The sequence below is a fragment of the Nesoenas mayeri genome (assembly GCF_963082525.1).
Source record: "Nesoenas mayeri genome assembly, chromosome: 2".
Taxonomy (NCBI): domain Eukaryota; kingdom Metazoa; phylum Chordata; class Aves; order Columbiformes; family Columbidae; genus Nesoenas; species Nesoenas mayeri.
The window spans coordinates 114,036,812-114,061,689 of NC_137543.1; the positions used below are offsets into that span (position 1 = coordinate 114,036,812).

Below are 24,878 nucleotides of genomic sequence, written 5' to 3' on the forward strand. Positions count from 1 at the left end.
ACTTCCATTAGTAATATATGCCGTTCTTGGCATTATCAAATTAGATATCCTTGTACAAGTATTTCAATTGGTAGCTCCACTTCTTTCATGGAATGGCAGAAAGACTAATTTTTCAGAAGCTGGAAATTTTTCCAGCCTGAAAATCATGACAGGAGAAAATAATTGATTTAAATTTTCATGTATATTAGTAAAGCAAAGAATTGTTTCTCTTTTTTGCTGCCCCAACCTGTCTCCAGGCAGCATTTTTTAAAATCTCATGAGTGTGTCTGGGAGGAAAAGAGGGAGAGCCTGTCTGATGCTGGAGCCGTGGCAGTTCACAGTCACATTACCTTATTTTCATTGCCTTACAAATTGCCTCAAGGATTTTTCATGCTCTTACTGCAGTCTTGGCAGAATGTAGGACAGGGGCTCACATTGCTGCACTGGCACTGGAAGAGGCTGGGTTTTTTTTCTGTACGAGTCTTAGAGAAATAGCCCTTGAATGTAACAGTAGCATCAGAATGACAGAAGAAGAATGAAGGTCGCACTTGAACTGCAGGCACAGTTATGACACCAGCAGTTCCCGGATTTGTTTGCTTGGAGCATGATACCATGCTCAGCCCCTTGACCCTGCCTGCAAGCTTCATCCTGCATTTGCGTTTTCCATAGGCTCTTGAGCCTACTTGGGAATGGCAGAATCCCATGGGGACAGAAGGCTCCTACTTTGGAAACCACTGAGCCAGACCCATATGTTGGTGCCTCTCTGTGCATGCCTGCTGGCAGAGCAGATACTGATGCAGTTTGAGAAAGATATGGTTATTTCCTAACAATTTCAGGTTTTCAGTCAATGAAGGATATAAGATTTACCACAGTGCCACACACATTAGAGTTTAATTAAACAGACTTGAGAATATTGCAAGATACAAGATTAAAACATGGCACTATTGTTTGAAACATGTCAGGCCAGACTGGCTTGGGAATTTTAGAGACATTTTCCAAAAATATTCTGGTATTCTTTGGATAGACTTGTATTGAATTTTGAACTATTAAGGTATGATCATGATGATCAGATTGTCAGCATTTGGGAGCAGGTTAACAGGTGAAAGAGAATAGCTGGGTAAGAAAATTCAAGACCAATATAAGCGGCGTAGGGCATTTTGTATGCTCCTTGCCAAGCTTGAACAACTAGAGACTATCGCCAAAAATAAATGAAGGGGGGAATTTTAACCTTTTCACTTCTGTGAATGTCACCCCTCTCTTCAGTCTGACAGAGCTAACAAGCTGTGCAGACTCCAGCTGGGACAGAAAACAGCTGCCCTCTTTCCCAGGGCTTTATCTGTTGTGAGCACATCACATCTGTGCTCACACCCTCCAGCATCTTGTAGTCAGCTTCTGATACCATCTGAAGTCTTTGATTCTGTTTTTCCAAAGCAAGGAATAAGCCAAGTTCCAGATAAATAAAGATCTGGATGTCACATCAGTCTGTGATCTCCCATAGTAACTGCATTCCTGATCACAGAGATCAATCATATGAAACCTGGAGAAAAGCCTTCTTGGCTGAGAGATCTAACTTGGGAAAACCCTGCCTTATGCAAAAAGAGAAATTGCTTTTCTGGGTGTCTGCGCAAATGGCAGAAACGTCTTCTTGTGAAGAAAACCTTTCTACCACAGTTGCAGTCAAATATCTCCTTTACTTCCCAGTTTGTCCTAGCTTGCTCTTTCCTCTCACAAATAATATCTCTTCTTGACCAAAAAGTAGAGTAGTGTCAGAGGCAAGAAGTCAGCAGGGCCATGGCATGAAATGCTGAGACTAAAGGCAGAAGAGATTGAGTAGTGAAGGGCCAAATAACTTCTGTTTCTTTTAGTTTTCTATGCAAATAAAGTCCTTTAAAAATATCTATTATATCCCATCTTATCCATTTGACCATAGTGCTGAGGTAATCTATAGTAAAGTAAGTAGTGTTGCTGTACCCAGTAGAAGAGAAAATGTTTTTCTCTTCTCCAGTATTTTCCATTAGAGTTGTAAAGAACTGGGCAGTAACAGATTTTCATATTATGATTCTGCTCTATATCTCTTGAAGCTTTTCTGTAGCCACAAGGATAATGTATTATTTATAGATTGTAGAAACTGTTACTCACTGACCATATTGTATTGTGGAGCATATAGATTCTCCATAATGTAATTACCGTTGGAAAATTGACTTCCATTTGAATCTCAGAGAAATTTATCTTCATGGTTTAGTGACCTCACTCTGTGAGTGAGTCTGAGTGGCAGCAGCTTCCACTGTTTTTAGCTTTTTGTTTTGCCAATGACTTTTGATTATTTCACATTTTAAAGCAAAAGGAATGGGTCATTATAAGCCTTAGTAGTCCGTGTTCCTGTTAGTACCCGAAAGCAGCTAAACTGCTGATGGGAGTGAAATAAAAAACTATTTGAAATATTCATATAGGCATTAGCAGAAGGACAACAGTATCAGGTAAGGTAGGGTCCAGCTTGTCCAGCATCCTGTCTCCAGCAGGGACTTTACCTGGATCCCTAGGGAAGGGCAACAACAGGCCAGGCATATTACATTAAGGCAGCAAATAGTATATGTTTACTAGATATGTGAGTACACATAAAAATTGTCCAGACACACATACCCATCTATGTGAAACACTCTTACCCAAACTAGTCTCAACAAGCAAGAAAAAGCATACCCAGACTTTTATCCAGATGCCTGAAATTTTGTCAAGACTCACTGGTTCCTATTTTAGTTGTTTTCTTAAAACAGGCTGGAAATGGCAAAGGAGGTGGCAATTTTAACACATTAGTCTTGCCTCTTTTTAGATTCTGTAGCTTTTACACACCTTGACAATAACTCATTTTCTGGTTTCTGCTTTTGTTTCTTTTTAATGCAGTGCCTGTGGCAGATATAAAAGCTGTTGTGACTGGGAAAGACTGCCCTCACATGAAGGAGAAAGGAGCTCTTAAACAAAACAAGGTATGGTTCTCAAATGGCTGTGAACACGCACCCTGCAGAATACAAAGCTTGTCAATCGACCTTTTCTGAAGTAATACAGGTATTTTTCATTCCAGCCTGCCACCTTTCAGTGTATGCACACACACTTTGTTTTCACCTCAGACCATTTTGAGTTGAATTATTGGGACAGCCTTCCCTCCTTTACTCAGATTTCATGGCAGATTCACGTTGTGATATGCCCAGAACACATTCGGATAGTCTTTAGTAGTGATGTCTTCTACCTCTAAAGCAAAGCAGTTTTGACTGCTGCTACAGAGCATACTAGCAATGACTGTTAGTACCTATTCCTGTATTGTCTCTGATAATTAATTAGTTTGTTCAGCTGTATTCTCTGATGTTCAGTGTACACTGACACATGCCAAAATTGCAATTAATGTCCAGCTGATGATACCTTCAGGTCCAGCCAGGTAGAACAACAACTGCCAACAAAAGGTTGCAAGGTAAATGCAGGATAATTAATGAGGTGTATAAGGATGTGTTCAGCAGTGCATTTGAGAAAAAAATGTATAGGAGACAATGGTCAGCTTAAATTAAATTTATGCTACCTTTCGGAGTTTCAGATCAAGAACTGTAAACTGACAGCAGGACTCAAATTGTACAGTGCCAGAGTCTTGCAGAGTTTTTGTTAGCAAGAATTGCCACCACAGCAAGAAGAAATTTAGTTACTTGTGAAGTCTGACATCTTTAGTGGTGAAGGTCTTCACACCATATTGTATGAGGTATGTTCATAAGTTTTTCTATCAGGTCACACTGTCTGACCTTACAACGATTTGTGAGACTCTGGGAACCAGATCAGAGGATTTGATTCAGAATTTCTAGTTACCTGAAAATGAGAAATTTTGGGTCCAACAAGAAAGAGATTTTGATGGAGAAAATAGTGCAGTTACGAGTGCCTGCTTCAATACTTTAAAAATAAAATGCATGCCTTTAGTGTTCAAATAAATACTGGAAAAGACAGTTCTGATGGAAACCATAAAAAATTAAAAGACACTGTCAAAACTACATCACACAACGGTTGCAGCATCATAACTGCAACTTTTCTTTCCTTAACTAGACATAGATACAGAAAGCTACTTGAGTATGCTTTGCATTTGTTTCCCATACAGACACGTTGCTCTAGGTCTCTCAGGGTACTGTCATCTCCTTTCAGAATTGGCTTTGCATGGTTGGAAATGAAAAAGTCAAGCCAAGAGAGGGAAAAAAAACTCTCAGGAGTACTTTCCCTTGTTGATTTTCTGAATCAGGGCACTAAGACACACATGCATACAATAGATTGCATACAACTCCTACGTTATGTTGCAGCTGAACCATCAACAGCATTTGACTCAGGCATTTATATGATGCGTATGAAGTATTTTTAGTGCTTCCTCATCTCAGCACTCATATGTCCACACAAAAAGGAAAGATAGGAAGATGGAAAGCAGTGGGTGGCAGTGATGGAAATACGTCATCTTTATGGAGCAGTAATGTCTAGATAGTATTTAATGCTAAATAGCAATGCTGCAGATCAGTTTGTCCTCAGCTGTCAGCATTGACCCATTTCATCACGTAAAATTACTTTGGACTGGCATAAAATTTCTGGCTGAGAATGTGAAGATCTGCATCCATGGCTGGAACGTTCCATCTGTGACCCAAGCAATAATAATTGTGATGTATTTACAATTTTGGTGTGGTGCAGGGTTTTTGATATTTTTTCTCTTTTTTTTTTTTTTCTTTTTTTTTTCTTTTTTTTTTTTTTAAATTAACACCCTGTTTCTTCCCCTGTGAATCACTGAATTACTGAAATTTATTGTCATCCAAATCAAACTGTCATGCACAACATTGCAGCTGCTTAGCTGACATCACAGGAATAACATACCATTCTTTGCAGAGTACCAAGTTAATGTAGGCAATGAAGTGAAAATAAAAACAAAGCAAAACAAAAACTAAAAACTAAAACATGCCAGACACAGAATGCGATTTGGGTGACTTTGGTGTATGAAACTTTTCACTTCCTGAAATTTTACAATCGATGATCTATTTTGTAAAGAGGCCTTTACATCTTGTGCTGTCTTTGTACATAACAACCACCTTAATGTTTATTCATTGGCAAAAAAAAAAAAAAATTGAATGGCAGAATGCCTCTACTATGGACATAGCTGGCACTGGTAGAATGTCTATAACAAAGGCTTCAGCATCTCTTCATTTGCTGGCACAGGGCAAATTATTCTTCCAGTGGGACAATTTAGAAATAAATTAAGAGTTAAACTGAATTGGAATTTGCATGCATATGAAGCTGGAACAGCTTGATAGGACTAGACCTGCATCCATTGTTGTTCATCTTGCTTGTGCTTTTAAATTAGGTTTAATTTTACAGTCCTCATTTCTGACTCTCAAGAAATATTAATGAATTTGAAGGAAGCGAGATATGTTCCGTTTTGCAGCCTTCAAAACAAAGCACAAGAGAAGAATTTGCGAAAAACATTATTGTGTATTTCTAAATGTCCTCCTATCACCCTTTATTTGCCCATGCAGTCTTCAGGCTTGGTGCCTTTTTAATCAGCAGAAATGGTTCTGCTCACTTCCCTGTTGAATGCAGCTTTTATTTCATGTTGGTTGAACAAGTTCCCTGCCCTTGCGCATATAGATAGTTCTCTGGGGAATGGATCTTCTGGCTCTGGCAAACAAAATTAAAATGACTGTGGTCTCAGCTTTCAGCAGAAACACAGGTGTTTGAAGGCTGTTGATGACAGAGTAGGCAGAGAGTAGCAAGGTGATTACAGCTGCATGGGATCACCCAACTGTAGGCACCTAAAATGCCACTTCATCAAAATTAGCTTGTCTCTGGCCCATGTGAGGGACGAGTGGAGACTTGGAGGAAAGAGAAGCTCTGAATGTGGGAGAACAAGCTTCTCCTCATACCACCTACAACAGCTTTCCTCAGAGTTGGAGCCAAGGAGTGGTAAGTGCCCAGCCAGCAGGTGCAGAGTCTCTTGTCCCCTGTTTCCAGTGAAGCTGAAAAGAGGGGCACGTCCAGTACAGTAGTACTGGGTCCTAGTACTGTTACCTTTGACAAGCACCTAGGGAAGGGCAAAGATCTGACATGCGCAGGGTGGAAGAGTTAGGAGTGTCAAGGGAGTGAGTTCAGGAGACTGAGGTGAGGGAGTAGGAAAGCAAAACATAAAGGGAAGGAGCAGGTTGGAAGGAATGGGAGACAAAAAAAAAGACCAGAGAGAAAGAGAAAGTGGTGGAAAAGGCTAGAGTGGAAAATGACTGAGAGATGTTGAGAAGTAGGACAGAAAAGGGAGGAGATGACCACAGATGGCTGATAGAGACTGACCAGTTTTCCTTTAGGAATTGCCAATTCCTCACAATCACCTGTCATTGGAAGGGAATGTAACAAAACCAGGTGGGGGTGCCTGATAAGTCAGTCAGTTCAACCACTGAGACCACTGTCAGTATGGAAGACCAGTTGGCAACTCCAGCTCCTTAGGTTTCCGTTTTCTTTGACAGTTTGATGTGCGTGAGGTGGCAGAGATGCTGGAACCTGACAGCTCTAATTCCTGGATCTTTAGTCTCCAGAGCATCCAGCAAAGTAGCTGAACTGGAGCCAGGGCTACCAAACTCTGACTTTCCTCCATAAAGGGAAGCTTAGTACCCTAGATGTAGCCCTTTCTCATTCTCTGCCTGCCTGGGAATGACCCAACCCATGGCTCCCTGGGCAGGGTTTTTCTGTTTTTTCTCTCCTTTTCCTTTCTTTGAGATGAAAAAAAAAACTTGAATCCCTTGGAATTTCCCAAAGTACAAATGTACAGGGACCAGGCCTGTGGGATTGTTATTGACCTTTATGAAATTCAAGAACATCATAGTAGAGCAGTACAAGCCATTTTTTTCAGTGATACATTTCATTTTCACCGCCTCAGTTGCATGACTTGGCATGTTCAGTCAGTAGAAAACTCTATGAGGCAATAATGCCATGTTTGTGTGGGCAGAGGTAAATTTGTTTGTGTAATGGGGGACATCACTCTTAATATGGTGTGACTGAGAGACTTGCCTAAAACACAAAAAGGATACATCAGCCATGAGCTGTTTGTTTGCTGAGTGCACCACTATTAGTATCTGCACCTTCCATGAGGATTTAAGACAGACTTGTCTCCTGTGGCCTGACAATAGAACAAGTTGGACCTGATAATGAAACTCAAGGAAACCAAGAGTATTTCCCATGAGAAGTCTGGTCTCTGATCAACCAAGATTATCCCCAAGGATTGCAAGTTTCATGATTCGGACTTTGCTGTCAGTCACACAAGTGCAAAAATCAAATAACCCCTACTGAAATCCAAAGACCTATGTTTGTTTCCACCCAGGAGATCAGGACTAGAAATCTAGAGCCATGTATGTGCTGCAGTCCTCACAGTCAGTTCTTCCATTTTAAAACTTAGCATGGCAAATTTACAAAACCATGCTTTTGTGGCCTCTGGCAGCATAGGGACAGCTGTCAGCTGAGAGTCAGCAAAGGCGATCAGTATTATGGGGCTTAGGAAGCCAAGAGGCAAAAAGAACATGACACACGATGCAGATCGTAGTTAGGAGTCAGCACTCTCCTCTGTAGCCAAGTCTTTTTCCACAGTATTATTATATCCATACCAGCCAGCTTGTGGGTTGTGAAATCCTTGTACCGGCACTTATAGTGATGCGTGCGGTAACCACGATAACACAACATCTTTACTTGCTCACTGCTGGCCAGTGGAAGTTCATCATTTATTCAAATTGGTTGGGTTTCCTCAGAGCAACCCAGTCTGGGTGACTTCTAGGGAAGGTTAGTGCTTGATGAATTCACTTTGGCACCTTTGAAATTCCAGCTTCAGTGCTGAGGGGGACAAAAGATGGTAATTTTTTCCTTTCCTGGGATTCGTTTGGGTCTTTAAGTAACCCATATAGTTCAGTTTGACAGAGGCTGCTGATACTAGTTTAAGTAGAAACAAAATGACAGAAATCTCTTAAGAATGAATAATTTAATAGATTTCCAGCAGTGAAAAGAGCATAAGTATATACCAGGAGATTAACTGTCCTGGCAAGATTTTTGACACAGGGAATCAAACCTTGCAGAATTTTTCTATCCAAATTGAAAAAACTGTAGAACTTCATGAAGCGTTTGTTGCAATTGTAGTATTATGCATGATATTGATTCTAGTCCTCACCATTGCCTAGCTCAATTTTAAACTCAAATGCTACAGTAATCTGTGACCAAGTGAGGTACAGTCAGCACTGAGGGGTGTGAGTTTGTTTTGACTGAAGCATCTGTGGAGGGGTTCTTGCTGTGCTGGTCCATTGCAGTAGTTTGGTACTGCTGCAGTTTCGGCCAGGTAGGAGAGTACCATAACCTGTTTTTCCACTTGTTTTGGGGTATAAGTGGTAGGAAAGAAAGACAGACCTGAATGTCTGAATGCCTGTCTCATGCAGCATTAATATGTGTTTGTTTGTATTGTTCCAGGAGGTGCTAGAGCTTGCTTTCTCTATACTGTATGACTCAAGTGGCCAGTTGAATTTCATTGCTCCAGACAAGCATGAGGTAAGTCAAGTTCAGAGTACAGAAATTTCTTTGAAGCCTTCTTAGTTCCTTTCTGGCAGCAGACAGCTTTATAAGAATATAAATGTGATCATCTTGACACAAAGTACCGGTCCACTTTAATCTGTGTCATGTCTCACAACAAACTGAAAGCAGAGGGATTAGTATGGGAGCAAAACCTGCAATTTTCATGCGTATCCCGAGCCACAGAAGGAAAATGTTTTGTATTTGTACATCATAGAGCACATAGGGTCCAAATTAAAGATCAGTATTTCGAAGCCCTACTGAAATATGAGCCAAAAGTAAGAGAAAGAGGAGAGCTTGGGCAGACCACAGATCTTGCTCACCATTTCCTCGTGTAATAAGGATTTCTCTTGGTCTGCTCTACTGTAAATACTGAAGAATTCTGCTGTGTGTTCATTTAAGTGACGTTTGGTTCAACACTGATGATTTATACAGCCAAACTTTTAAAGAATCACTGCCGTTCTCTGCTCATCTTGACGATGCCAGCAAAATCAGGGGAGGTTATGCCATTGTTGGGTCTTAGTTTTAACCAAAGGTTTGTGTTCTCCAGAATGGCATATCCCATTATTCTTAGTTTCACATTGGTTAAGACCATTAATGACAGGTGATTATAGAAGGTCCTCTTAATTGTATTTCCACAGGATAGCATTTTGCAATGGGTCTCACTTGTATAAAGACAATATGTAAATACCAATAGTAAGGCAAAGTGACAGCCCCTTCCCTGCTCTTGAAAGCACAAGGAAGCAAACAACATTATTGCCTTTTGCAAGTTGGTGGAACTAATTTACCTAATTATGTGGAAGCACTGGTTGTGTTTCTCTCAAAGAACTTCCAAGTAAAGATTTAGCAGAATGCACTATATTTAAAAAAAAAAAAAAAAAAAAGAAAGAAAGAAAGAAAGAAGTTTTTCTTTCTTATTTCTAAAGCAACAAGAGTTTGTGTTCCATTTGCACACTTCTTATTTAGTGGTATGACATCTGGTCCGAGTTCAGGGCACTGCATTAAGGTGATGAAACACAGAAGATTGCATTAAACTGCATTATACTGTAGTGTATTAAAGTGCATGAAATTGCTTTACAAGTGAAGTGTATTTACTTACACAGCTCCAACATTTGCAATTCTGGATTATAACCTTCAAATAAATGTTAATTTTAGGAGCGGAAATAAGATTATCCTCATTTGTGTTTTCCTGGGGATTAATAGTTGAGTGTCATTTTCAAGTACATTATTTGCAGAGAAAGACTTGCCGGTCAGTTTTGATCTAAGTAGCAATAGCTTCCCAGCCATAATGTGCCATTAGAGCTGTAGGTCTAAGCAAAGCATGATTGTCTTCCTCCTCTGAATTGAAAATATGTCAGATGCTTTCTGATATAAATTCTACAGAAACTGAATTCTAGACTGTTAGAGCTCATAAGAGCAAATAGCCATGAAAATCAGCAATTTTTTCAGCCAATAGTATCTCAAATATAGCCTATAGCAACATGTGTGTTTTAATGGTCTAAATCAGGGGATATCAAACTCATTTTCACTGAGGCCACATCAGCCTTGCAGTTGCCTTCAAAGGGCCGAATGTAATTTTAGGACTGTATAAGTGCAACTACTTTTACATTTATACAGTCCTAAAATTACATTTGGCCCTTTGAAAGCAACCGTGAGGCTGATGTGGCCCTTGGTGAAAATGAGTTTGACAACCCTGGTCTAAATGTTCAAAAACTGCTACTGCACCCCACTGATGGGCAGTAGCGTTGTGAGATGCGCTAAGCAAATTGCTCATGATTGAGTTAACACACCTACTGTCTTTATTTCTTTTCTTCATCTTGTATGGCTTCTTTGAGCCAAAATTAATATGTTCAAAAACATGGCCAGAGGCAGCAATCTCTGTTGCTACTTGACAGTTCCCAAGTGTATGTTTTCAAAAGGGCATCTCACTCCCTCTGTACTTTTCTATGGCCTACAGAACAGTGAGTTTTAATTAAAGCAAAAAGTGTAAATGTTCAGAGGAAGCACCCACAAGGAAAGGCAAGCAGCATGTTAAGTCGAGGCAATCAGCTACAATACAGGCAAGTTCAGCAGCAGAGAGAGGGATTGTGGTGTACAGGGGGGATTTCCTGAGCTGGGGAAACCCCAGGGGAGCAACCAGACCCACTAGAAGCCAGCAGCTCTCACCAGAGTGGCTGATGGGGCCTGGGCAGGACTGGGGGTAATGGCCACCACCCCCTCACTCCTACAAAAGATGGCCTTTGGGACCACCCCTATATCTGTTGGAGGGACAACGCAGCAGGGCATAAGCAATCCAGGAGTTTCCTCAAATGCATTGATGATTATTTCCTTCTCCAAATGATAGAAGAGCCAACGAAGAGAGGTGCTATGCTGGACCTTGTTCTCACCAACAAGGAGGTGCTGGTAGGGAATGTGAAGCTCAAGGGCAGCCTTGGCTGCAGTGACCATAAAATGGTGGAGTTTAGGATTCTTAGGGCAGAGAGGAAGGCACCCAGCAAGCTCACTGCCCTGGACTTCAGGAGAGAAGACCTTGACCTCTTCAGGGATCTGCTTGGTAGACTACCATGAGATAAAGCCCCAGAGAGAAGACGAACCCAAGAAAGATGGTTGATATTCAAGGATCATCTCTGTCAAGCTCAGGAGTAATGCATCCCAACAGAGAAGAAGTCAAACAAAAACACCACGAGACCTGCATTGATGAGCAAGGAGCTACTGGACAAACTCAAACACAGAAAGGAAACCTATAGAGGGTGGAAGCAAGGACAGGTAGCCTGGGAGGAACATAGAGAAATTGTCCAAGCAGCCAGGGATCAGGTTAGGAAAGCTAAAGCCCTGACAGAATTAATTCTACCGAGAGATCTCAAGGGCAATAAGAAAAGCTTCTATGGGTACATCTATGGTAAAAAGGAAACTATGGAAAATGTGGGCATCTCTGGAAAGAAATGGGATACCTGGTTACCTGGGATATGGAGAAGGCTGAGGTACTTGACAGCTTTTTGCCCTCAGTCTTCACTGGCAAGTGCTCTCGCCACACCACCCAAGTCGCAGAAGGCAAAGGCAAGGCACTGGGAGAATGGAGAACCACTCACTGTAGGAGAAGATCAGTTTCGAGACCATCTAAATAACCTGAGATTGCACAAGTCCATGGTGACACCAAGCTGTGTTGTGCAGTCAACACCTCCCAGAGGAAAGGGATGACATCCAGAGGGATCTTGATGGGCTGGAGAGGTGGGCCCGCACAAACCTCGTGAAGTTCAAAAAGCCCAAGTGCAAGGTTCCACACATGGATCAGGGCAATTCCAAGCACAAATACAGGCTGGGTGGAGAATGGATTGAGAGCAGCCCTGAGGAGAAGGGCTTGGAGTGTTGGTTGATGAGGAGCTCAGTATGACACAGCTATGTACACTTGCAGCCCAGAAAACCAACTGTATCCTGGGCTGCATCAAAAGAAGTGTGACCAGCAGGTCAAGGGAGGTGATTTTTTCCCTCTACTCCCCTCTTATGAGACCTCAGAGGAGGACCACAAAGGTGATCAGAGTGCTGGAGCACCTCCTCTATGAAGACAGGCTGAGAGAGTTAGGGTTTTTCAGCCTGGAGAAGAGAAGGCTCCAGGGACACCTTATAGAAGCTTTCCAGTACCTAAAGGGGACATACAAAAAAAGCTGGAGAGAGACTTTCCACAGGGTTGTATAGTGACAGGACAAGGGGTAGTGGCTTTAAAATGAAAGAGGGTGGATTTAGAGTAGACATAAGGAAAAAAATCTTCACCATGAGGGTGGTGAGGCACAGGTTGTCCAGAGAAGCTGTGGATGCCCCATCCCTGGAAGTGTTCATGGCCAGGCTGGATGGTACTTTGAGCAACCAGGTCTGGTGAAGGTTTCCCTGCCCATGGCAGCAGTGTTGGAACTAGGTGATTCTGTGAAGCCCATGACTCTTCATCAAAATAACTCAGGCGCATGTCAATAGAAGTGCTAGTTTAGCAGCATTGTCAGCTTGCGAGATGTGTTGGGTGACATCTCAAGATTTAGAAAGCTTTGTGTGAAGCATCAGGAATGATGTTAGTACGTGACAATTTCAGGTCAGACTTACAGGTTTTTTCAAGCACTTCTACAGTCCTCGTGATTGTAGAGTGATATCTGAATGTGGTAATTGAGCGTGTCCTAAAACCAAAAATTGAATGAGGATGATAGAATGATTCAGGTTGTAAGGGAGATTGGAGGCGTTCCCAGTCTGACCTCCTGCTCAAAGCAGGTCAGTGATGCACTCAGACCAGGATGCTCGAGGCTGCATCCAGGTGGATGAAGCCTGCATAACTTTTCTGGTTGTCTGGTTCCACTGACTTGACTCCCAAGGTGTTTCTTTAATAAAAATCTCATTACTGAACTAATATCATTGAGATTTGGACCTCATTTTTACACACTTAAGTTTGGCGATACCTTTAACCATCTGTTGGAGCTTCATGCCAGCCAGAGCATTCAGCACTGTGAGATCACTCCATCGTATTTGTTTTTCATTTAAATAATAATAGGTGGTTTCAGCTACATAGCAAAAAGGTAGATTAATCTTATCCTTGATTTTTGACAGAGAAACTGATGAGGGAGGCTATAATTAGGTTTCATTGGAGTTTTATGAAAATGAATCTGTAGTAAATTAATTTTTCAGTGGCTATTAGTCTGTTTTGCATATTAGAAAGAAAAAAGCTTCTGAATTAATGCCTCTGTTTTTCCACCATCTCATTAGGATTTCTCTCTGCTCAAAATGTACAGGAGTTTAATTAGATGCACTTGCCAATGTGGAGATTAGAGAGGAAGCCCCTTTTCCAGGCCATTGCACTCATCAGAATCGTGGCCAGAATTTGGTTTCTGTGGGCCTTGGATGGGTTATATCTGGAAGAGAAGTGCAATTCTGCTTTCTGGCTCACTGAGATTCCTCCCCAGAGAAAGCGCTGGCCATACTCACTGAGCAGTGATGGACGATTTATGTCAGGGGCTGCATCTGTTGAATGGATGCTCAGTGCTTTTGTAACCTGAGCAGAGCACTTTCCTTTTCTGTTCCTTTTTCTCAAAGTGAATTCTGGGAAATCTTTCCAATGAAAGCTTTCAAGTCGATCATAAAAAATTACAGGTTGTTCAAAAATAATTACATTTCTAGGATAGCTTTTTTCTTTCGCTGATATTCCATGGACACTCCACAAAACTTGCACACTTTAAAATCCTTCAGTGAGACACTTTGAGAGCCTACAATAGGCAGGCTAAGTTGTTTATTTAGTGCTTGTTAGCAGGGCAACCTGAACCCTAAAGTCTCTTCTATACAGCTAAACTTGTATGAAAGCTGCGGCTTGGCTTACCAACACCCTGGGTGAAATCCTAGCTCCGCTACTGTTCTGTTACTGTCTTAAATGAGTCACATTTCACTTTGGGTGTTGAAGTGGGTTAACCATCCTATTTTAAAAATATGCCCTTTTTCTGGATCAAGACATCCCAAGAGGGGGTTTTCTCTCTCTTAAAAATAATCTTCATTTCTGCTGTAGCATGAAGTCAGCCACGGCTATCTTTAAACTTGGTGGTATCACATAGCAAATGGTCAGCTAAATTTAAAATCCATTTTTTTGGCACAAAAACCAGCAGAAGTATTTGTAAGATAAAAATGAAGATACAGCTGATTTGATTTTTCTCCTGCAAACTAGAACACGAGTTCATCATTGAAATCTATTTTTGAGATGATAGCATTTGAGTACTTCTGTTCACAGTTGAATAAATGGCTTGTAGTAATAAATGGAAGTGACTTAATTGATAGAAGTTGACTCTAGATTACCAGTCTCCCTTGGTTTTTTTACTTATTTTAAATGGTTATTCAGCCCATGTTCATCTCAAGCTGTCAGCTCTTGGGAAAGATGGCATCTCCTATTAGGAAAAAGCTAACAGTAAGGAAAGGGTTTTAGAAGCCAGTTCAGCATTTGTTGCACTTATTATTACACCAGGTAGCTTGGCATTTTATTTTCATGAAAGACACAGCATTGGTTGACTCTATAGTTTTCACAATATGTTATTTTGTGTAAAATAGTGGTAAAGGAGGCATAGATATTTGAGAACCTATCTTTGTGTAAGTCAATTGATACCACGATAAAACTAGGTAGTTACACAAGGAGTCAAGAAGGGTTTTGGGTTGGATCTAGTTTACCTAACTTGGCTGTCTTGGAATTAAAAGTTTGGTGTGAGATAATCGGGGTCTTTCTGTAAGTATTGGGGAAAGAGAAAGAGAGGGGTGAAGGAGGTACCTCGAGAGGTTCATTGTCCTAAGTTAGGTAATGTCCTTTCTCCCATAACTATTAAAGAATATTCAACAAGAAGCCTGGAGGAGATACCTAACTATCAAACAATTACATGTTGTCATTTCATCCCATTTTTAGCAAATCATTTTGTCCATTTTCTGAGCCATTCAGTGGAACACGCCTTCTTCATGATACGAGCTAATAAAATGAATCAACCTCATTTTAGGTCTCTTCACAAGTCCCCGCGGGAGCAGTAGCTGTGGAGGACCAGGGCAGACAAGCAGTTTGTGTACGGAAAGTCTATTAATGACAGTTTTTCTCTTTTCCCTGTGTAGTACTGTGTATGGACCGATGGGCTGAACGCCCTCCTTGGGAAGGATATGTTGAGTGACCTAACGCGGAATGACTTAGACACGCTGCTCAGCATGGAGATAAAGCTACGCCTCCTTGACTTGGAAAACATACAGATCCCAGATGCTCCACCACCTATTCCAAAGGAGCCCAGCAACTATGACTTTGTTTATGACTGTAACTGAGGCTGCCACTGAAACTTGCTTTGAAACTGGAAATATTATAACTGGAGAGATATTAAAAAAAAAAAAAAAAGGAAGAGTGTGAGGAAAAAAGAAACCCACTTGTGCACCTTGGATTTTGGCTTTGGGGAGGGGTGTAGAAACATTTGCGTTCCTCCCTGTTCTCTGCATCCCTTCCTTCCCCATTCCCATCTTCCCCATTGCTCATCCAAATCCACATTGCTTTAATTAACTTGTAATTGCAGGCCGTTGGCCTTGCTTAAGGCAAAGACTGCCACTAAGAAGCACCCTCCCGAGGACTTTTTTTTACATTTTTAATACTGGAATAGACATCCTTAAGTAAAGGACGATGTTACCAAACTGCATGCCTGTGAAACCCACTCGGCAGGGCAGAGGCTTTAACTGGAAGGAAGAGGGAGGTAGGGAGCAGAAGCAGCTACTGTAAGCAGAAGATTTCCCCAAGAGTCTGCTCACAACTGAATCCAATGCCATGATGAAAATCGTTAACTGCTTCCCAGTGCTTGCGCCATTCGTCACTGTCATTATTCTTCCAACCCATCTCAGCTCTTGCCACCAGCCTTCACCCAACTGATCGGCTCCCAGAACAGAAAGTCTGCAGATTTTTGCTGTACCATACGCTGCAACAGCTTTTAACTTCTTCTTCTCTCAGCTCTTAAGTAGCCTCACACTAGCAGATCACTCGCACAAACTGTGTATGAAGCCACTGGTGTGTCACGTCCCTATAGCATTCCCTAAGCCTCGGTTGCCTCTAAAATTGGCTTGTTGCTATTCAAAGTGATTTTTACTTTCTCAGTCCAAAGTTCAACAGTAACTCCCACGAATTAATTACAACTGCCAAACATCCAGGTTTACATTGTTGTCATTGCTACAGTGTTATGAATTTGCAAGGGATTTTTTTTTTGTACGGGTCCTAATATTTTTATTTTATTTTGCCAAACAAATATATTTAATGAAAACTAATTTCATTGTGAGTACTTTTGGGGGACAATATTTTTACTTAATTTCCATTTGGAACATTTGCCCTGAAGGGAAAAAATATTTCCCTTCAACTTCACTGTTGAATAAAAATCTGAGTTGTGATGATTCTTGGAACTTGATTTTTCTTCTGAATTTGTCTTTTATTCTTTATGTTTCCTAGCAATTCTGACGTTTGGTACAAAGAGGAGAGGGAAAGGTGTACCCTTTCTTATCTGCATCTAATTTAATATACTTATTTGTTTGTTTGTGGTTACAAGGATGAGATGCATCCAGAGATCATGGATCCATGAGTCTTCCTTTGAGAAGGACTGTATGTGAAATCTAAAATCACAGCATACTGATGTGATCATGGTCAATTTAAGGCTGCTGCCTTTACCATGTTTTCTGGAGCAACTGTGTTCCTGTTCTATTCTCGTGTTCCACCTCCTCCATTGAGAGTGTGTCTGGCTAGATTTCCTCTCTCCTCATGTTCTTCTAGGTATTTCGCTAAGTTCTATATCTCTTACTCCAAAAGTGCTGGGTCTAGATCTAGAGCAACCTGCCAGCCCTTTCCCTCCTACTGCACAAGCTGAAGTCAGATGTTTATTTGTGCGAGTTCCTCTCCTACTCAGACCCAGCTGAAGACGACTTTGGAGGGGTTGTATCAGAGATTGTGCTAGTGAGAAACCTAGAGGGTGGTTCCTGTTTAGACAGATGCAGAAGACCTCAGCTGAGGTGACCTTTACTCCATCCAGCTGTCTCTAGGGCAAACGTCCTGAATGACCTCACATCAGGTAAGGAGAGAAACAATGTCCTGCAGGTGCAACCAAAGGATGAGGAGTATGTGTGAATTCAAGCATGAGGGTCCCAAGGAAAGTGCCTTCCTGAAGCGGTGTGTGCAATATTCCATGAATGCCTTGGTCTCAAAAGGAGATGTAAGTTGGTTTGGGTAGTAATGCGTGGTACAGTAAGGATAAAAGGAGACTCTTGAGTTAAACACTGGAGTTTACAGTGGACTGTGGCCTGAGAGAAGATTCAGTCTAAATGAGAACAGGGATATGCAACGTGAGGTGCAGGAGTTCGAGATGTTTTATTCTCCAGAGAGCCTTATCAGACTATAGCACAGGTTGTCAGGTGTCCAGGAAGGAGTGGGAGCAAAGGCACTGACTGCCGCAGGGGATTTTAGAGGGGTCCTGGGGGTGGAGGAGGGAGTTAGGAACATGTTTCTTTACAAGGCACTGATTCTGCCTCTTGTCTGTGTGAAAGACAAGACTCGGAGCAGAACTGAGAATCTGAGTTGTTTTATTAATCTTCCTGACCCAGCTGGATGGCTTGGCTGTGCATAACCTTTGCTTTTATTTACAGACTGCAGAACGCAAGCTTCAGATGGGTATTGGTTGTTGTCAAAAGAAACACCTTTCACTCCCCAGTGATAAGAGCCAAATGCTGCTGGCTCAGAGGCAATCCGGAGCAGTGATCTTAGCAAGTAGGCGTCTGCGTGACAATCAGAAAGGAGCAAACAAAAACCCTCTTCCAGGGGACAACTTGAGCAGGAAGGAAAGGTTAGACTTGCCTCCCCCGCTAAGGTGAGTGCCCTAAATTGCACACCAAGAGCCCCTCGGGGAAGTGGTGGGGGAAGAGCTGGCAACCCAGCCCTCTGTTTTTACCAACACCTCCTGCCCGTTGGCATTACACCGAGGCACATCGACACCACACGGGCAGCGTGGGGCTCCTGAGCATGAAATGCTGGCAGCTGCCTCCTCCTTACACCCCTCGCAGCCCTGCCTTACAGAAGCCCCATCTCCTCATGTGGCGCAGCTTTTACTGTGGGTTTTGCATTGTGTGGGATGGTCACATGAGCAGGCATGCTAAATTTTTCTCCACCCCCCCCACCCCACATGTCCCACCCTGCCATGAGAAAGAAGAGGCTGGAGAGATGCGTTGGTGTAATAGCCTATGCAGCTATTTTAAAAGCACTCCCACAGCAACGTGAAGGGTCATGGTGCAAACAAGAATCCTGCCTTCAGTTTCTAGAGCTGTCATACAGGCTGGATTCACCATTATGAAATTAAAAAAAAAAAAGTTTAATGATGAACAAGTACCCTGCTGCTTCCCATTCATTTAAAAAAAATGAGAATGAAAATGGCAAATTCATTTGCTCATGCTGTTGTGTGTTCCGGAAAAGCTTTTAAGGCTTCATGTTCAAGAAGCTGCAGCAGGAAAAAAAATTGTTATTGAAGTTTCTTGTATAATTTCAAAACATTAAGTGGGTAATTGCTTGTAAAAGCCATAAAGGGGAGAGGGAATTAAAAAAAATAATCAGTCTAATTTTAGCTCCTGTTTTTGAAATGACTTTTTGCTTTTGAAAGTGTATATATTCTTTTACCAGAAAACTTGAATCATGAAAAATATGTACCTTCTTAAGTCAACTGCTTGCCCTGCTTGTAAGGACAAGGAGAAGAACAGCACTGCCAAGTAATCCAGCACAAAAGCAAGCTATATGTCAGAGAAAGAGTTTGCACTCTGGGCTGTCATTACTGCTTTTCAGAAGCAATTCCTTTTTCCAGTATGGAGAACTCGTACAACTTGCAGGGAAAAATAACATTTGTTTGCAAAGAGGCAGGTGGGTGATGACTGTCTTCTGGGTTGCAAAATGACCATGCAAGATCCTGATTAATTTATTTGCGAAATCCTCCTCTCATGTCTTCAAGCCCTACCCAGGATTGCATTTTGCTTGCCCAAGGTCCTTGTTACCGACACTTGTTTCCCATTAGTAGTCCCTGGTAACGCAGGCATGGCACAAGTGTGTAGGAATGTGAAGGCTTTTCTGGAAATCTGGTGGGATCCACTGTCTGGAACAAATCCTTGTCTTCTCTGGCTGAGCCACAAGGGATCCCTGTGTGCCTGCAGCAGCCCCGACTGTGATCACACAGGCTCTGGCCACTGAACATCTCTTAAAAGAGGGAAGGATGAAAAGGAAGGAGAAACAAAACCTCTTCTTGTCAGAGTGAGACACGGAGAGAGGGTCATGGGCACGAAATGCCCCTGAACACTGGTCTGCTTTTTGGTTGTTTGTCATTGCATTGGACTGCAATGATGAGAGGTAGCTCAGATGCATCCAACTCTGCAGTGGTGCCAGCTGTTAATCCTGAGCAATAACCAGCCATGGAAGGTGTTGGGAGTAGGAGGACACTCTTGTCCTGCCATATCCCCGCCTTTCTTCTTGGTGCTGCTGCTGCACTGACAAGTAAATGCCAGTAGCTTCACTATCATGTGAAAGTCATTCATCTAAGGAGCATAATAAGATCAATGTGAGATTTTTACCCCCTTCTTGTTTCATTCTTCTTGAGAATTAAAAAAAAAAAAAAAATCTAGGCCTTAAATCTAGCCCTTACTGACCTCGGGATATCTTAGCTGTCAGAAACAAGCCTGGAATACTAAGCATCTGACATAAGAAAGCCCTTCCCCTTACAGCAGCATCAAGGAGCTGTAAGTGGAAAGGATTTCCCACAACCTCTGCATGCTGCTGAGAGCAAAATCCCTGCAAACTCTGGAAGACTTTTGTAGGACAGAGTTTTTGTCACTGATAGCTGATTGAGCTGTCATTGCCTTCCCCAGAGCTTGCTAAATCACGATGAGGCTCGATCAGTGCTCCCTCCCTCCCTAGATTATAATTATATTTGAATATTAAGCATCCACCTGGATTACACAAGTTGTCTGATTAACAAAGCACTTACATCTGTCCCCATGCAGCAAAAGAGGTTTCATTTCATTTTGATAAACAGACCTAAATTTGGGTGGGTGCTTGTAGACCTGGCTGGATCAGGGCCTGTGTGAGCAGAAAGTCAATTTTACTTGTTACTGAGGTTTTGCTACATGCTTGGAGGCGATGCAAGTAATGACTTTTCTGTCTGATGTGTAATTGGATTGGGTACCACTGATTACTTCAGGAGGTCTGATTATTCAGTGTCACTCCATCTGCTTCATGTATCTTTAGGAATTGCACAAAGGTAAAAGGCTTGAAAGGGGAATGCTTTCTGCATGAAATCAGGCTGAAACTTGCGAGGAGAGTGGTATCAAAAGCACAAGTTTGTTAGGGCTGGATGAGGTATAAAATGGATGTTGGAAGAACAGTGAACTTTTATACCAAGGTGATTTCAAAGTGCTGATTCAGGGAGTGCTGTCCTGTAGCAGCCTCATGAGAGCAAGGTTAGAAAGAACTGGAGGTAGTTTCAAACTCGTTTCATAACATGTACTTACATTTTATTTTCCCTTCTAGCTGGGAGGCCTTGAAGGTCTCTGAAGAGCAGAGTTGGTCTGATGATGCTTAGCTTGCAGAGACATGAGTAGGACAAAGGAACCATTTGATTTGCCATCCTTCTCCAAGTGGAGAGGTTGCTGTTGGAAGCAGAAGAGTTTTCTAAACTGATTTGTTTTTTCAACAGAGAATTTCTCAGTTTTACTGTAGCCACCTCATAGAGGTGCTATGTGGAGAACAGTAGTTGTTGTGGATGTGTACGATCTTGGAAGAGCCAGACTAGCCTCCTCATGTTGGGAGGCTTACCCAAAGCCTCTCTCATCCTGTTTGCCTCATGTTTATAGACCATTTAGTGTAAGATGTGACTTATGGGACAGGCACAAAGCTGGGGGACCCAGTGCTGCCTGTTCAAAGCAGGATCCTAGCCTTGAGTTTCAGCTCAGGGTATGGACACAAGACAAGCAGTACATATAGAGGGTGAAAGGGAAAAGAGACACCTGATATAATTTTGCCAAGGATGCGGCCAAGGGCAGACTTTCTTTCATGTGACACTTAAGGATGTGTCTTGAAGGACTTCATTTCAATTGTCATTAGAGGATTTTGCAGCCTGATTGAGCACTGCAGTTAAACTCTCCCTTGATGAAACCTCGTGAGTCTAATTTTAATCTTGTAGGCAACATGGTGTTCAGCCTAAAGTGATTATGTTTTGGGACTCCTCTGGGTTGTCGTGAGGGGGAGGGAGGCTGGTTGTCTTTTGTTTAATAAGAGGCAGCAATTTTTTTTAGGAGGTGCGTCTATATCCTCTCAGTTTCTCTTGAAATGCCGCAGATTTAATATCCCCTTCCCACTCACCTTCCCCAGGGGGCAAAGACACCCTGGAGATCTTTGCCACGCACAGGTGGGAGGCTGAGCCTCCGGGACTTCATTCCCTGCCAATTAGCAGGGAATTTGTTGTGTAGGGGTATTATAGTTTTTGAAGAAATCAGGAAAAGTAATGTGGAATCTGCCAGGCTTCGAAAAAAAAGTTTTCCATAAATGCTTAAAATGAGGACACTGACGCTATGAGCACGATATGTCGCGCAAAGCTGCTGACTGCTTGCATCTTTCCCAGAGGAAAATGGCTCATCCACAAGGTTTTCCCAGCACAGTTCCCCCCTTTCCTCCCCAGGCAGCATAAGCCTGGTGCACTTGAAAAGCCTGGAGATGCAAGCGGGGAATCATGTGAAAGGTTTCTCTGCCAGGACTATGACATTTAAAGAGTGCCAGTAGGATTATTTTGGCTTTTTTTCACCCGCACTGGTCCCTTTGCACATATTGCTTGACTCACGATACCCTCTGTCAGTCTTTTACCTTTCTCAAAGTGCTGGGTTCCCCCTTTCTGTCCCCATCCCAGGGTGGGTGTAGTGATACCTTACACCACAGGTGTCAAACAAACCTAGGCCAGATCCTGCCCCCCTCGTTTTATCCGGCCTGGCATTTACTCGCCAGTAGCACCGAGCTCCTTGTCCCCAGGCTCCTGCCACCACACTAGTCAGTGTGCAGTGAGTGTGATGTGCGAGTTATGCTGCAGGAGCAGGAGGACAGTGGGAGCTGTGACTGTAGCTACAGGAGAGTGGTGAGCCTGTGTTAGAAGAGTAATAGGTGAGACTGATGGGGGACACTGATAACTGCCTTGGGGCACTGAAAGACAAGAAGTACCTGGGATGGGGATGGTGGAATAAGGAGGCTGCTCCTCATGGGGGTTCATAAAAGGAGAATTATCAGTAGGCTTGTCTGTCCCCAAAGGAACATTCTTCTTATTTCACCATGGAAGAATGAGAATGTTCATGCCAGGGAATGGCATTAAGGATGATGTTGCTGTCCAAAGATTTGGCAATGGGGGAATAAGCAGAATGTTACTGGGTTAGAGGGAGGGGGAGAATTGATGGAGAAAGCGTGATTGCTGCTTATGGGGAAGGGGGGTTGAAGGAAAGGTGAGCCTGTGTGAGAAGGCCTGACTATTATTTAACCTGGTCCTAAAGGACATCTTGGTCTTTTACTTAGGTGGCGCACCATAACATCTTTGTTGGAAAAATTTGAATCCCAAAATGTCCAGTAAGAGAAAGACCGATGCAGAAGGAAGGCAATTTAATGATAGATGGGAAAGCGAATGCGTTTGTGTTTCAAGGAGAAAAAACAGTGTGTCTTTTGTGTTATGAGACAGTGTTGATGATAAAGGAGTACAATGCACATAACTGAGTGGCAAACACAAGGCCCACAGGCCGAATCCTAAAATTACGTTCGGCATGAAGGCAGCTGTGAGGCTGATGTGGCCCCTGGTGTAAATGAGTTTGACACCCCTGCCTTACACCCATCCTCCGTTTCACCAATCACAAATAGACCAAGTGCAAGACAGCCAAGCCAGTTTTCATGTAAACATCCATTTCATGTGCTTAGTTCCTCATTTCCAGTACAATTTGAGGTCCATTGTAAACAGAGGTTGAGGCATTAAAATGGGCTGGCTTGTGGATGGCTTCTGCAGCATCTGATGAGGTTGTTTTAAGCCCAAGCTTTTCCTTCAATGAGGACCTTTTCCAAGTTCTCCACACTGATCATCCTAACATCTATAAAAGCTTACCATTTTGGAGCCTCTAACTTCTCATTGAATCTGAAGCTCGCAGGTGGATGCACACACACACACACACACAGGGTACAAGTGCCTGGGATGCATTTCCCCAGAAAACCAGACTGTAACTAGCACGTTTACACCTGAGCCATGTCAGATGCTCCAGTGGGCAGCATCGTGATGAGAGGGAATGGAAAAAATCAAAGCTGGGAACATCCTGATGGAAACTGGCAGGTTAGTGGGGCTGCACTGGGTGGGAGGGACACATGAAGAGAGGGTTGGGGCAACGTGAATGAGCAGCCAGCCTCACTGTCAAAAATATCTTACACCTACAGCCATGCTCAGGCACAAAGATGGAGTGAGGATAGCGCCTAAGGGCAGGGGACAGCAACAAATTTCTGAGCTGTGTGTGCAGGACAGTGGGTAACCAGAAAAAAGTAATGCACAAGACAAAGCAGCCTTTCTGAGGCATTATTTTAGATTTTTATTTTTAGCTACAGCTATTGTGCCCAGTGGAAGTGCCCTCTTGGCAAGGGTGTGATCCATCACTGCATTTTCGTCACCTTGAATCTGCTGCAAGAAACAGTGCGGGGAGAGGAGCACTGATATGATGAACAGGCCAGGAAAGGGGCAGTGGAACAATCTCCCATCAGAAAATGCCACTGAAGGAAAAGTAACACACAGAAAATCTGTGGATTTAGCTGAGTCATTGATTTGGGAAGGGAAACTGAGATGATAAAATGGCCGAAACTTGCTGCTCAGATGGCTTTTGGGATGCCATGTGTCACAATTCTCCTTCTGTAAAGTATTAGTGTTTCAGGGCTTGTTTTTAGTTCTAAGATTTAAAGTGCCATAGAAAGTTATAGCTGAAATAAAATGTGGGGTTTTTTTTTTTCATTTTTCATTTTCTATTAGAAACTGTATCGCTTTATTTATTGTTTTACCCCCAAGAAAAGAAGCCACATTGCAGCAGTGTGGATACCCTCCCCCAGATCAGAAATTTTGTCTCAGAACCTTCATCACCAAACCTGCATCACCTGAGGAAGACCATCTTGTCTGCCCATGTAGCTTACTTGCAGTAAAAAGGTACACACAACAAGTCCGTCAACAGTAATTCACACGGAATAAATTGCAGTATTTTCACCCAAATATATTTATGACAAGATGATTGGATGAAAAAAGCAGTCCAAGCCCCCAGCTTTTGCTGCATATGAAGGACCGGCCACAGCCATGAATCAAAACTCTGGTCTTGGGGAAAAAGAAAAAGGACATCCAGCAGCAATTCCCTTAATTGTTTGATTTGGTTTTCATCAAACCTGAGTCACTTTTAAATTCCTCAAGTTCAGGAGGCTTCTCATCAATGGGCTTCTGAAGACAGGTTCCTGAATCAAGCTGGTCAGTCTAGTGACAGGCAAGTATTCATTCAGATCACCCTGGCTGGAAAAAAAAAGGTAAGTGTTGTGGATTTAATATATTTGTTAATGTGGAGCAAATAAACACAGTCAGCAGTGACGCTATGGTCAGCCTGGACCTGAGCACTCACTCGCGCTCCATGGCCATGTGAGGTGTCCCATCTATCCCAAGATGGGCATCAAAGCACCTGCTGTGCCAGGAAAGCCTTCACCAACAGGGAAATGCTGCCTGCAATTTTCTAGTGCTTTCCAC

General features: G+C 42.5%; 1 protein-coding gene across 2 annotated transcripts in view; it reads left to right on the top strand.

Annotated features, from left to right (window-relative positions):
- ELMO1 (engulfment and cell motility 1) overlaps positions 1 to 16,639 on the top strand; it is a 310,028-nt gene extending 293,389 nt beyond the window's left edge. For both annotated transcript variants that reach the window (XM_080338933.1, XM_080338932.1), the window contains 3 exons: positions 2,878 to 2,960; positions 8,470 to 8,547; positions 15,175 to 16,639. In XM_080338933.1, the coding sequence (XP_080195059.1) occupies positions 2,878 to 2,960; positions 8,470 to 8,547; positions 15,175 to 15,375 (362 nt within the window). In that variant the 3' untranslated portion in view covers positions 15,376 to 16,639. The remainder of the gene's footprint in view (positions 1 to 2,877; positions 2,961 to 8,469; positions 8,548 to 15,174) is intronic.
- The last annotated feature ends 8,239 nt before the right edge of the window (positions 16,640 to 24,878 follow it).